Raw genomic sequence first — 14730 nt, 5'->3', positions numbered from 1 at the left:
AGACTTAAAAGATGGGAGGGACTTCAGGAGACCTGGAAGGAACTGCCCTCATCAATTAAAGGGCATGGAGTGTTGCCTCAGGGTTGCCTTTCTGATCCCTTCGTCAGGAGCCTTTGTAGGGGGTGATGACTGTCTTCCTTTAATTCTAGACAAGCACCATTTGATCATCCTTCCCATTATAAAATAATAATAATTGCTTTGAGCTCATTTACAAATTCTTTTGAGATCAATGTAAAATTTATGTCATGAGGAGCCAAGATATACGGCGTTATTTAGCTCCGCACTCCACTCACAACCATCACCCTCCACCCAGGGCTGCTTGATGGTGGTCAGTCAGGGGGAAAGGACCCTAGAGGGGACCCCAGAGGAGAAATACCAGGCCTTCCCTATTCCTACCTCTTCTGATCAGGCCTTGACTATCCACCATGGTATACAATTATTTAGACCCTTCTGGATTGTCTACTCCCTTGACCTCATGGCTCCAGAGGCCACTCAGTGACCCAAGACTGTCAGAGAACACTCTGAAACCCACCACTCCAGCACCGCCAGGGAGTTCCACTCAATTTTTTCAAACAGGTAGTATTAAAAAAAAACAAACAAACAAAAAAACAAAAACAAAAAACCAAAAAACCACCCTTGAGTTATCCAAAGTGGAGGGTATTTATTTGGAGAAATTCCTCTTTCTCCAAGGGCTCCCAAACATTTCCTACTTAAAGTCAGCATGAAGGTGACCTTCATATACATATAAGAAAGTAAAAGTGAAGTCGCTCAGTCGTGTCTGACTTTGCGACCCCATGGACTGCAGCCTACCAGGCTTCTCCATCCATGGGATTTTCCAGGCAAGAGTACCGGACTGGGGTGCCATTTCCTTCTCCAGGGGAATCTTCCCGACCCAGGGATTGAACTCAGGTCTCCCGCATTGCAGGCAGATGTTTTAGCCTCTGAGCCACCAGGGAAGCCCCCATATACATATATGCCATATATAAAAGTACCATATATAATGTATATACTATTCTGTGGCCCCCTACTTCCCTCCCCATCTCATGATCTCTCAGAAATTGAATGTTTACATCCTGCCGTGGTCAGACCCTCCACGCCGCTGGTTAAGGAAGGTCACTGTCTGTGTTTTCTTGCTCTGTACACTGAACAGTGTCTCTCCAGCCCTCTGGGGCTCGCCCCAGGCTTTAGGAGAGAGTCTGATGGGCGAGAAGGCGGACTGCCCGGTGCACTGGCCACCACGCTCTGCTTCTGGGACAGGGGGCTTGACGCTGCCCTTTCAGGCCCCTGTCCCGGGGCCAGGTGCATAAAGCACCGTCCCAGATGCTGCCCGTGAACCACAGGAAACGTGGTTCCTGTCGCTCTTCCTCGCTCCCAAATCCTGTAAGGATGCCACAAAATTCAGCTCTGACTCTGCTCTGAGCTGAAGGCTTTGGGGGGCTGCCACCGTCTTCATGGGCATTCCTGGTCACCCTTTGATCTCATCAGCCTGTTAGTACTTCGAGTAAGGACCTGTCCTATCTGAACATTCGCTTTCACACATTGTAGGTATTCAGGATGTTATGGCATGAACATCTCCATGATGCGCTTGACGTTGCAGAAATTATGTCAGCTGAAGTATAAGATGGTATTTTTTATTATTGCCAATGTAAAACACTATCATAATTAATACCTGGGAAAGCTGTTAATGTTTTGGCCTAAAATCATTAAGACCTTTCAAATGGTTAATCAAGTAGGGACGTGGACTGAGAACTAGTAGTACTAATATTTAGGAAAAGCATATACTTCGTGAACTGACAGATATCTATATGAAAATTTTTAGGAGGGCAGCATTAAGAGATCTATTGCATAATTCTACGTGGAACAACCTGAATGCCCTTCCACTGGTGACTGGGCAAACAACTCACAGAATGGAACACTGTAGATAAACAAAAAGGAGTAACTCCGGGTAAGTACAATAGCATGAAGCCAGGCTCAAGGGCTCTACACTGTCTAATCACATTCACATTCTGGAAAAAATGAAACTACGCGAGCAGAGAGCAGATTTAGTGGTTGATGGGGTCAGGGGAGGAGATGACTTCTGAGGGGCAAGAGCAAACTTTCAGGGGTGATGGAAATGTTCTGTATCTTGACTGCAGTGGTGGTTACATGACTGTGTGTGTTTATCAAAATTCACAGAACTGTACAGCCAGAAGGGTGACTTCTACTGTACGTAAGGTGTCAGTCACTTAGCTGTTTCTGACTCTGAGCGACCCCATAGACTGTAGCCCACCAGGCTCCTCTGTTGATGGAATTCTCCAGGCAAGAATACTGGAGTGGGTAGCCATTCCATTCTCCGGGTGATCTTCTGGACTGAGGGACTGAACCTGGGCCTCCTGCACTGCAGGTGGATTCTTTACCATCTGAGCCACTGCTGCTGCTGCTGCTAAGTCGCTTCAGTCGTGTCCGACTCTGTGCGACCCCGCAGACGGCAGCCCACCAGGCTCCCCCGTCCCTGGGATTCTCCAGGCAAGAACACTGGAGTGGGTTGCCATTTCCTTCTCCAATGCATGAAAGTGAAAAGGGAAAGTGAAGTCGCTCAGTCGTGTCCGACTCTTAGTGACCCCGTGAACTGGAGCCTACCAGGCTCCTCCGTCCATGGGATTTTCCAGGCAAGAGTACTGGAGTGGGGTGCCATTGCCTTCTCCGTCTGAGCCACTAGGGGAAGTCATCTTTATTGTATGTAAATTATACCTTAATAAACCTGACCCTCCCCCAAAATGACTGACATCATCATAATTCTAGTATTTATAAAACTGTTTTTACACTAGTACTCATGATATTTAACATGATCTTGAAAGGTTTTTTTTTTTTTTTACTTCATTATATCTTGTTTAGGCTATGAGTAAAACACATTTCTATTTGAGAATTCTTTCATATCTTGGAGGAGGGTGAATTAGAATGTTCATCTTAACATTTCATAAGGAGGGGAAAAAAACCCTTCAAAGTCATGTGTAATATCCACATTCATTTTTTTAAAAAGGATTTTTGATGTTGACTGTTTTTAAAGTCTTTATTGAATCTCTTGGGCTTCCCAGGTGGCTCAGTAGGTAAAGAACCTGCCTGCAATGCGGGAGAAGCCGGAGATGTGGGATTAATTCCTGGGTCAGGAAGATCCCCAGGAGGAGGGCATGGCAACCCACTCCAGTATTCTTGCCTGGAGATTCCCCGTGGACAGAGGTGCCTGGTGGGCTGCTTGTCCACAGGGTCACAAAGAGTCGGACACGACTGAAGCAACTGAGCACAGCACAGCATTGAATTTGTTACAGTATTGCTTCTGCTTTATGTTTTGGTTTTTTGGCCCAGAGAGATGTGGGATCTTAGTTCCCTAACCAAAGACTGAACCCCGAACCCCTGCTCACCACTGGACCACAAGGGAAGCCCCAGTCATTCATTTTTGAGGCAGATAAAGGATACTGATAGGGTGAAGGAGAGGAAAAAACTGCTAAGGAATAAAGGCGCTCCTCCACAGTCTTGCTCCTTGACTAGCCTCCGTTAGCGCTGCACCCTCCAAGTGTCTGCACTGCAGGGGGGATCTAGCAGGAGACAGTGCTGAAGAAGTATGGCCAGACTTTAAAAAATGACCTGATAGATTAACAGCATTATAGTAACTGATTTTTAAAACAAAGTTCCTGATTTACCAAAGTTCTTCTAGGACTGCCCCTGTGGAACGCTCGTCTAACACTGGCCCATTCTGCCAGCATGTGCTGTGGGCCCCCCTGGTCTCCAGCCGTTTTGGCCACTCTGGACCTGTCTGTGCGGGGAGGGGGCTTGGAGGGGAGGGGGGGCCTTCTTACCTTGGATTAGAGGAAGGTAAAGGTGGTATTGATCAAGTTCTCCACTGAAGACAGCAAATGCCTGGCGCTTTAGCAGCATGGCTTTCTGCTCAAAACTGGAGAACAGTTTTAAAGAACTGCTCTGCATGCCTGGAATAAATACAGCAAATACGTTTCACTTAGTGAGAAACCTACAATGAGAGGTAAGTGATGAGAAATTCACACAAGTGTTCATTCCTATCTTCCCTGGTGGAATATGGTCTTGATTAAGGGCATGTAGCTATTATCCAAATATTTAAAATTTATGGAAGTATTTATTTCTTGAGTGATGCTTAACTGTAGGGTATTTGAAGACAATATGCAGTATAGAAAAGTACTCCTAACAAATTACGGTCACTTTATTATTGCTTTCAAAAGTATTTTCTCCATTATAAAAATGCAAAAATGGTGGTGAGAGGCATTCTTGTCAACTGACTGGAACCAGAAAGGTTCATTCATGGAGTCCCGGCAAATCCTATGCATCACAGTATAGTTTGTGGCTGAAACTGCACCATAAAAAGTTTGAGCCACGTTCTGAAATGTGGTAAAAGCTCATTATGACCAAAAGGCATCGGTCCTTTAAAGTATGACTTATGTGCACATTAACACAGAAAAACTTACTCATTAGATCTTTAAACATAGTTTTCTCATGAGTCAGAAGATGGTCAATAATGGACTTCCAACTGGATATTAAAAAAAAAAAAAAAAAGCAAAGTTAAATATGCAAAGGGTGACAGCCCAGTCAAAAATATCAAGGAAAAATAACATGTCCCTTTAAGATTAAAGACTGCTTTCTGAAAAGTTAGTGAAAGGGATGAATAAGGAGAAACTAAGCAGAAGCTCTTCATTTATAACCTTAATATAGGGAATAAATAACAGGGAGTAATGAATAATTCCCAGACCACCATAAAAGAAAGCACTTGTGTCAAAGTCCTTTGGCTTTTGCAAAAAAAAAAAAAAAGAAGTGTTAGTCACTCCGTTGTATCTGACTCTCTGCAACCCCATGGAGCCCATCAGGCTCCTCTGTCCATGGGATTCTCCAGGCAAGAAAACTGGAGTGGGTTGCCATTCCCTTCTCTGGGGATCTTTCCAACCCAGGGATTGAACCCGGGTCTCCTGCATTGCAGGCGGAATCCTTTACCATCTGAATCAAAGGGCTTTTGCAAGGGTTGCCTTTAAATGTGTTTGCACAGATGATGTCCTTACACTTGTGTTGAGGAAGGGCAGTTGGGGCCCTGAAGACAAATATCACTAGTTTTCATCAGACTCTCCCACGGTGCAAAAGGATTACAGGGTGAAAGTCAAAGTCGCTCAGTCGTGTCCGACTCTTTGTGACCCCATGAACTATACAGTCCACAGAATTCTCCAGGCCAGAATCCTAGAGTGGGTAGCCTTTCCCTTTTCCAGGGGATCTTCCCAACCCAGGGATTGAACCCAGGTCTCCTGCATTGCAAGCAGATTCTTTACCAGCTGAGCCACAGGGAAGCCCAAGGATACTAGAGTGGGTAGCCTATCCCGTCTCCAGCGGATCTTCCCAACCCAGGACTCAAACTGTGGTCTCCCCCACTGCAGGTGGATTCTTTACCAACTGAGCTACCAGGGAAGCCCAGGAACACTGGAGTGGGTAGCCTGTCCGTTTTCCAATGGATCTGACCGACCCAGGGTGAAAGCTGTGGTCAAAGAAGCTGACCAGTGTGTACCCTCGACCCCTGCTGTTAATAAAGACATGTTCAGCCAAGCCACGGGCAGAGTTATGAGTGGTTCTGCTGACCTCCGAGTGGAAAGCGCAGTCAGTTCATCCTGATTTACGCATCTCTGCTGCCCACGCAGAGGCAGGTGGCTGCACGGTCTCAGAGACGACTCGTGGAGTGTAAGCCCAGAAGTGGGGGGAAGGACCCAGGAGGGTGACCACAGAGCCCTGACGTCTCAGTGCTGGTCCATCATCTTGTGATTACAAGACAGAGCAGCACTAGGCCAAGTACAGCTGGAACCCCTTGTTATGCTCTTTAGGAATAATAACAATTCTTCTCTTGATTATTAAAAAAAAAAAAAAAAGGGCACCTGTGTCATTTTCAGAAGACTTCAATTCCTTCCCCGGAAATACACTGTTAACCTGCGAGGGATGTCCTAAGATTTGGGATGATAATACCTAGCTCTGCTCACCATTTCAGGAATGGGAACTAATTATAGAAACCCACACACTTTGCTACTTGATGGTTCCCGGCCCGTTTTTTTTAATCAGGATGGTGTTTCTTACTGCACACAAGCCGTGTCCATCTGGAAGAAGGCCGGATCCAAGAATAACTCCAGGGCTTCTTTCTTCCAGGCCCGTTTGGTATAGGCATAACCGCTCAGAGAACTCAGCAGCTGGGCGCCCGCCCGGAAGCTGGGGGCGTTGTAGGCGCTGCAAGGGGGTGGGAAGGGCAAAGGGTCAAGGTCAGAGGCCGTGAGAGGAGCCCTGTTGGATGCGTTTCCCATTAGCCATCTTCCCACACCTGGGCAGGAGTGGGCGGGCTTGGGGGGTTACAGAGAGGTGGTGGCAGCCATACCTGTGATTGCGTAGGTAAGGGAAAACATAGTGAAGCAAACGTGAGATCAAGGGCACCGCTTTCTCCTTCTCGTCACTTCGGTAAACCATGTCCAGGAGCGACGCCAGGACCTAGGAGAACAGGAGTCGGAACTCAGGACTCTCCTAAAGGAAGCGGGAATGTGGGCCACAGACATAGGAGAACAGGAGTCGGAACACAGGACTCTCCTAAAGGAAGTGGGAGTGTGGGCCACAGACATAGGAGAACAGGAGTCGGAACACAGGACTCTCCTAAAGGAAGCGGGAATGTGGGCCACAGACATAGGAGAACAGGAACCGGAACACAGGACTCTCCTAAAGGAAGTGGGAGTGTGGGCCACAGACATAGGAGAACAGGAATCGGAACACAGGACTCTCCTAAAGGAAGTGGGAATGTGGGCCACAGACATAGGAGAACAGGAGTCGGAACACAGGACTCTCCTAAAGGAAGCGGGAGTGTGGCCACAGACAGCCTCGTAGGGCACCCCATGGGGCAGCCAGAGGCCCAGGCTGGCTTACCGGCTCAGCCTCTAAGAATGGACGCACCCCCGTGAAGCCTCATTCCCCCGGCGGGGATGACGAGGCAGACGCGTACTCACCTCTGCCAGGAGGGACAAGGCCTGCACGCTGTACACTGAGGGTGCAGAGGCGGACACCATCGCTGAGGCGGCGGCGGCAACATCTGCTGAGAGAGGCATTTGTGTTTTAACCGTGACGGATGGGGGATGTGCCCACTGGCCCAGTGGTTAGGACGCTGCGACCTCACTGCTGGGGCTGGGGGTCACTCCCTAGTCAGGGAGCTAAGATCTCGCAGGCCAAACAGCCAAAAAAAAAAAAACAAACTCAAGATGGATTGGTCACCATCCATCCATCTTATGCCCCCAAAGCATCACGTGAACGTGAGTCACGAGTCTCCACCTTTCACGCTGATTACGCGTGTTAAGTATGTGTCACATATTCTTCTCTTCTCACGTGTTCAGTTTCAGCAACTGAAAACCTTTGCTTAGCACCAGCTCACCATCTTCCTCCCCGCTTCTCTTCCCATCATCATTCTTGCAACTTCAACATCCCCTTGGGTGGCGCCTGTCACCCTGGCCTCTGAGCTGCGCAAGTCTTTTCAGCGATCTTTTTATTTTGCTGCAGCTCAGCCAGCCACTGTCACCGTCACACACGTGGCTGCGCCAGCTTCCCAAATCTCCATCTCTGGCCTCCTGTCGTGACTGTGTCTTATTCCACCTGCTCGCTTATTCCTGGAATGATGCTATGACAGCTTCCTCCAGCCCCTGCAATACCCCACCTTAACTAGCCATCAACCCCCCCAAGTCTTCGCGTCTCTTCCTCCCCACCCATACCTGTGGTCCATCAGCCACCTTGAGAGCGTTCTTCATTCTTTTTCTCCTGTCTCCCTCCTGAAGCACTCACTCAGAGGCATGCAAAGCTTGGCTAAACCCAGCGATTGCCTAGTTCCACACAGCAAAATGCTCTGGAGAAATCAAACCACTATGAACTAGATCTCACTCTATTTCATGACCATGAACCTCAAAAACACCTGATGCTACTATACACCTTCCCCGTGAATCTCAGCACTATGCTGGCTTCCTCACGCTCCAACCTAATCCACCTCCTCCCTCCAGAGCCACCACCATGTGCACCTTCTCAGCTGGCAGCCTCACTTCAAATCTCATTCAGAAAATGAATGTAAACAAATGCGAACTCCCTCGGTTTGGCCCCACGCGTTATTAATCTAGAACACTGATATCTGTGTTCTCTGCCTTGTCTGTTTGATAGACATGTTCCTGGCTCTTGTCAAAGAACAGTAATTCCATTTACCATGTTAACCCTGGCCCTTTGGCTGTAAAGAGCTGATGCTGGGAAAGACTGAAGGCGGGAGGAGAAGGGGACGACAGAGTAAGAGATGGTTGGATGGCATCACTGACTCGATGGACATGAGTTTGAGTAAACTCCGAGAGTTGGTGATGGACCGGGAGGCCTGGTGTGATGGGGTTCATGGGGTCTCAAAGAGTCGGACATGACTGAGCGACTGGACAGATGGCCGTGAAAAACGTCACTTTCTAACTATCCTTTCACCTTCTGGTCTTGATTCCTACCACTCTGCTGCACTGTTCCATCACCATACAAATATGCTTCGACGAACTCTAACTGAAAAATAAGCCAAATAAACGATATTCTTTGGTCCTTAGTACTACTTCATTAGGACTTCCCTGATGGCTCAAGTGGTACGGAATCTGCCTGCAGTGCAGGGAATGCAGGTTTGATCCCTGGGTCAGGATGATCCCTGGAGAAGGAAATGGCAACCCACTCCAGTATTCTTGCCTGGAGAATCCCATGGACAGAGGAGCCTCTTGGAGAATTACGTTGGCAAGTGGGGAAGGCAGCATAGCACCGAGGGACATTGCGGGGATGGGGGCGGTTCTCTATGGGGTTCCCTGTAGCTCAGTTGGTAAAGAATCTGCCTATGATGCAGGAGACCCGGGTTCGATTCCTGGGTTGGGAAGATCCCCTGGATAGGGAAATGGCAACCCACTCCAGTATCCTTGCCTGGAGAATCCCCTGGACAGAGGAGCCTGGTGGACTATAGTCCACGGGGTCACAAAGGGTCAGACATGACTTAGCGACTACACCACCACCGCTCTGTAGTAGGGTTAGCATATGGGCTGCAGTCCATAGGGTCTCAAAGAGCCGGACACCACTGAGCATGCATTCAGTACTTCATTCCTGTCCCGCTGATGATTAAGCCTCAGTGGGTTATCAACACCCACGGCCAGGTCCTTCTCATCTCAGTCCTTTATGCCCCTTAATCCCAGCATGCCATGACCCCCAGCCGGGTCCAGAGAGCCTGCGTCCTTATCTCACACTGCTTCTCAGCAGCCTTCTCACCAACCACGAGTGTGCCTCCTCCCTCCTTCTGGAAACACTCTCCTTCATAGTTTCCATGACTCGACGTTTTCTCGGTTTCTCAACCTACCCCAGTGACCTTTCCCGACTCTTTCCCAGACCATCTCAAGATTTAATATGGCCACGCAAACCCAGGCTCCATTTCCCACCCCCCAGATGTTCCTGCAAAACCCGCAGTCACCCTTGAGTGCCTTTTGGTGACTCCCGCGTCCCAGTCCATCAGCCGGTTCCGGGGACCCTGCCCTCCCACCGGCCCACTGAATTCTAGCGCCCATGCCTCTGATTCAGTGTCAGCTGCGCCCGAAGCACCATGAGAGCCTTCTGTCTGAACCTCTGGTTTCTGTTCTGGGTGGCTGCGGCCCACGTTGCTCCCAGCCGCCACACTGATGTTTTCTGAAAACTCAGTCTGATCCTGTCACTGCTCCAAACACTTGAATTGCTTCCCGCAGCAAGCGGGCGGACGGCCAAGCCCCAAGGCGAGCTCAGCCTCGAGCCCCATGGCCCTCCTCCCCCGCGCTCTCTCGGACCTCGGCTGACTGCTCGGTAGGCTCCCAGAGGGCTGGTCTCGAGGTTTCTCGGTCTCAGCCCACTCCCAGCCCAAGGGTTTGCCATCCCTGCCCCCCCACCCTGGGAAGCGCCTTCTTAGGTCTCTGCATGCTCGCCTTCTTATCTTTTATTTTTGGCTGTGCTGGGTCTTTGCTGCTGTGCACGGATTTTCCCTAGCTGCAGCAACTGGGGGTTCCTCTCTGTTGTGGTGGGCTTCCCTGGTGGCTCACGATCCAACTGCCTGCCAGGGAGGAGACCTGGGTTCGATCCCTGGGTCAGGAAGATCCCCTGGAGGAGGGCATGGCAACCCACTCCAGTGTTCTTGCCGGGAGAAATCCATGGACAGAGGAGCCTGGCGGGCTACAGCCCATGGGGTCACAAAGGGTCAGACGTGACTGAGACACTAACACTTCTCGCTTCGTTGCAGTGTGCAGGCTTCGGCAGTTGTGGTGCACAGGCTTAGTTGTCCTGAGGCAGGTGGGCTCTTAAGCTCCCTGACCAGGGATGGAATCCCTGCCCCCTGCACTGGCAGATGGACACGCAACCACTGGACCACCAAGGAAGTCCCCGCCCACCCCACTTTATCTTTCCTTTCTCTGCACAACTGTCAGTTCCGTGGGGGACATGTTCTGTAACATCTACAGTGAACCCTGCCCCACTCCCATTAAAAAAAAATATATATATATATATATACATAAAAATTTGGAATGACTTTGCATTTCCAGAAGAACTTAAAGATACCTTTGTTAATTTACTCTGGACCATCACCTTCCATGTCACCCCCACAACAGCAGAGACCCTGTTCATTCTGTTTGCTGCTGGAGCACCAGCGTCTAGAACACGGTGCGTGGCACACACCAGACTCAAATATACACGGAACACCCTGCATGTCTGCTGCATGCATAAAGACTCCAAGCCGAAAAAAGCACATCATTTGAAGCCTCATTCTGTTTCATGCTTGATATGGCCAGCATCCTTAGTTTGTTCAAGACTGAAATAAAAAATAGTTATGATCCAGAGACTCTTTTGATACTCTACAGTTTGCTAATTATAATTAGTTCAGTTCAGTCGCTCTGTCGTGTCCGACTCATTGCGACCCCATGGACTGCAGCACGTCAGGCCTCCCTGTCCATTACCAACTCCCGGAGTTTACCCAAATTGCTCATTAAGAAGCCTCCAAGTCATTTCTGCTTTGAAATTCTATGATTTTTTTTTTTCTTTTTATGTCGCACTGTAGGGTCTTGGTTGCCCAACCAGGCACCAGACCCATGCGTCCTGCATTGGGAGCGCCGAGTCTTAAACACTGAGCCAACGGGAAGTCCTACGATTTCTTTTCTTAAATAAAAAAATCAGATAATTATTTTACTACATTACTGTCTTGAGGTTAAATCTAACGACGGCAAAAAAGTCAGGCCCAGTAACATTTGACACAGTTCAGCTGAGCTGTTGGTGGCTGTTCAGTCGCTCAGTCATGTCTGACTCTCTGCGGCCCCACGGACTGCAGCACGCCAGGATTAAAGAGGCAGTTTAACCCTTACACCGCAAACTACGGCACAGTAACTGAGAGCAAAGGAGTCAAGGAGAGGCACAGACTCTCCTTCCCTAGAACCACACCTATAATCAGAGCCATAGCCTGAGAAGACATAATTGTTGGTTTACGTTAGCAAACGATAGCACACTAGCTTCAGGATCTTCAGTACAGAGTAAAGTGCAATTATTTTTCTTACGTAAACCGCAAAGCTAGCTGTCAAATAAATACGGTGGAAGTGATGGAACGGGGCACCATGATTTAAACGTCTGTCCAACGCCATCCCTTCTCCTCCTGGGAAGAGATGCCCCTCTTGGGTGGGAGACCGCTTCTCGGGGCTCCAGGACATGAGCCCTTCCTGCCCGCTACTGGGCCAGCCGCAGACCAGGAAGAACCAACCAGAACGCCCGCACAAGATTTGATGAACTGCGTCTGAACACCTGGTTCCCACTCTGCCCTCAAAACCAGACACGGAGAGCACGTGTGGGCATTTCATGCGTGTGAGCCAGAACTCCCTGTGCTGCTGCGCTTCTGTCCTCCTGGAGTGGGTTTCTGCTACTTGCAAGAGCAAAGAGCCCAGATTTCTTGACACGCCGTCCTTTGTACGTTAAAACCCGTGGATTCAGGTTTGTTTCTGCTGCTATAACAACTGCTAATGATAATGATCGAGGTCGCATCAGAATGGGAGGGAAGGTAAAGGTGAAAGTGAAGTGCAAGGCGCTCAGTCGTGTCCAGCGCTCAGTCGTGCCCAGCGCTCAGTCGTGTCCAGCGCTCAGTCGTGCCCAGCTCTCAGTCGTGTCCAGCGCTCAGTCGTGTCCAGCGCTCAGTCGTGTCCAGCGCTCAGTCGTGCCCAGCTCTCAGTCGTGTCCAGCGCTCAGTCGTGTCCAGCGCTCAGTCGTGTCCAGCGCTCAGTCGTGCCCAGCTCTCAGTCGTGTCCAGCTCTTTGCGAGCCCATGACTGTTCAGCCCATGGACTTCTCCAGGCCGGAATCCTGGAGTCGGTAGCCTTGCCCTTCTCCAGGGGATCCTCCCAACCCAGGGATCGAACCCAGGTCTCCCACATCGCAGGGGGATTCTTTACCAGCTGAGCCACCAGGGAAGCCCAAGAATACTGGAGTGGGTAGCCTATCCCTCCTCCAGTGGATCTTCCCGACCCAGGAATCGAACTGGGGTCTCCTGCATTGCAGGCGGATTCTTTGCCAGCTGAGCTCTCAGGGGAGCCCAATTTTCTTATCTAGTGCTGAGCAATGTCGGGACTGGGCATAGTGTCTGTGTATTAAATAATACTGAGAACTTGCAACAGTAATTATTAATACTTGCTCCAAGATATGCCTAATCCTGAAAGAAAGACTAAACCAACTAAAGCAGCTCACTTATCAAAACAAGCAGCGTGTTCATGAAGATTCACTTACGGGCCCCCGCCTAGCACTGTGCACACCAGTGCAGAGGTATCTGATCACTAACTCCACCCAGTACCCACCTTGAAACATCTGCTACAGACAACTCGACCTATGCCCCACAGCCCCCGACCATCTTCCCCACGTGTCCCCTGCTGAGACACCCCTCTGACTCAGCCAAGCGTCTCCCTTGCTGCAGCGGATCCAATAACCTGAGATGTGCCTGACTGACAGATTCACCCGGTGGTCTTTAGGGCACCAGCAACTGACAGTCCACACTGTGGCATTTAATTCAGACCCCTCGGGGGTTTCTGGCTGGTCAGTGGTCCTCCAAATAAAGAGATGAGTCTCCTTTGAGAGTCTCCCGACCATTTGCCTAGGAAGTTATAACTAATGATAAGGCTGGGGTGTGCCTACTGTGTGTGACTGCCGTGATAAAATCTTAATGACCTGGGCAATGACCAAATACAAGGATTTCTGGAAGGCAGGCCAGAAATGAAATACATCAACTGCTTGACAACGGTGAGCTGGTTTACTAAGTTTTCTTTCCACGGCTCCATAAAACGAACAAACAACAACAAAAAAAACACATGCATTCTCCCTATTCTTTACCTCACAAAGATTTCTACCACTGAGTCCATGCAAATTATCTTGGGAAGTTATCTCCCAGGACCCTCATCTAGGCTCATGGAAGGCTGAACACGGTAGCATGGGTCACTTGGGATCCTTCCAGTGGAATTCTACTGTTCATTTTACTACAACTTATGTTTATGATACTACAACTTATTTTGTAAGAAGCAAAGCCAGATGATTTTTAATGCAGAGAGAGACCCACAACCTTGCAGCAGGCATTACTTTCTGAGCCATATACACCCACCGTGCAAGTCTTCCTCAGCATCGGATTCTTCTAGAGAGATCTGAGGCTGGGCCTTCACTTCCAAGTTCCTGCTCAGCCAGCTGGTTTGTTCTAAGGAAGACCCAGCAATGTTCCCAACAGCTTCCAGAATTTTTTGAGTGACTTCCTGAGAGGAACCGAGAGAAAAGAGGAAAGGAAGTTAAGAGAGTCTTAAGTGCCTAAGGTAGCACCATCCGACAGAAGTATAATGCAAGTCACGGCTATGAAGCATACAGGTAATGAAGTCTTCGAGCAGCTACCTTAAAAGAAGAAACAAGTTCACAGTGTGCATCTTGATACATCCAAAGTAGTCTCAACATATAACCAATAAAAAATTATTAGTGAGATTCGGCATGCTTCTTTGGTCTAAGTCTTTTAAACCTGATGTGTGTTTTATGCTTACAGCATGTTCAGTTCAGGCAAGCCACATTACAAGGGCTCAGCAGCCATACGTTGAGCTGTGGCTGCTCTACGGTCAGTAGGTAAAACGGATACACAGGAAGTCACAGCGGCACAACGCATTTGGCAGGTTGGATTTCTGGTTTCTTTAGGACCACGGGTACTAGAAATGCACCTTCGACGAACATGGCCAGAAACAAAACTGAGTAAGTTCAAACTGACTTGAGGGTGAAGAGCATAGGAGTGCTCTCAGCACAGAATCCGGTCAAGAAGCCGGGACACAAGTGGAGATGCGGAGCGGGTATCATGGGGTATCATCAGCTAAGAGGGGCTACACATCCCTGACATGTAAGCAGTCCTGGCTTCTGCTGGGAGTGCAGCAGGTGTGTTCGGGCATGAAGCAAGAGTAGGTCCCTCCCTGGTGGGAGGGACGGGGGCAGCGCACCCGAGGGAACCGTCCACGGTGCACCCGGGCAGAGGGGCAGGCGTGGACGCTGGCAGCAAGGGAGATCGTGGAAGGACGGATGGATCTGGGGATGATCATGCTAAGCGAAGCCAGGCAGAGAAAGACACACGTCAGATGATAACACTGACGTGTGGAATCTATGATACAACGCAACGGAACCTATCTAG

The 14730-nt window shown here is 49.4% G+C and overlaps 1 protein-coding gene across 4 annotated transcripts in view; it reads right to left on the bottom strand.

Annotated features, from left to right (window-relative positions):
• DOP1B (DOP1 leucine zipper like protein B) overlaps positions 1-14730 on the bottom strand; it is a 131004-nt gene that overhangs the window by 12265 nt on the left and 104009 nt on the right. For all 4 annotated transcript variants that reach the window (XR_009737757.1, XM_061424471.1, XM_061424491.1 and 1 more), the window contains exons 27-32: positions 13681-13825; positions 7017-7099; positions 6401-6510; positions 6109-6255; positions 4473-4534; positions 3834-3962 (exon numbers count right to left, since the gene is read on the bottom strand). Coding sequence is in view for 3 of the 4 variants with exons in the window: in XM_061424471.1 (XP_061280455.1) it covers positions 3834-3962; positions 4473-4534; positions 6109-6255; positions 6401-6510; positions 7017-7099; positions 13681-13825 (676 nt within the window). In the remaining variant the exon portion in view is untranslated. The remainder of the gene's footprint in view (positions 1-3833; positions 3963-4472; positions 4535-6108; positions 6256-6400; positions 6511-7016; positions 7100-13680; positions 13826-14730) is intronic.

Source organism: Bos javanicus, chromosome 1, assembly GCF_032452875.1.
Source record: "Bos javanicus breed banteng chromosome 1, ARS-OSU_banteng_1.0, whole genome shotgun sequence".
In the NCBI taxonomy this organism is placed as follows: domain Eukaryota; kingdom Metazoa; phylum Chordata; class Mammalia; order Artiodactyla; family Bovidae; genus Bos; species Bos javanicus.
Note: the sequence above shows the minus strand (reverse complement) of the source record. Positions and strands in the feature narration are given on the sequence as shown.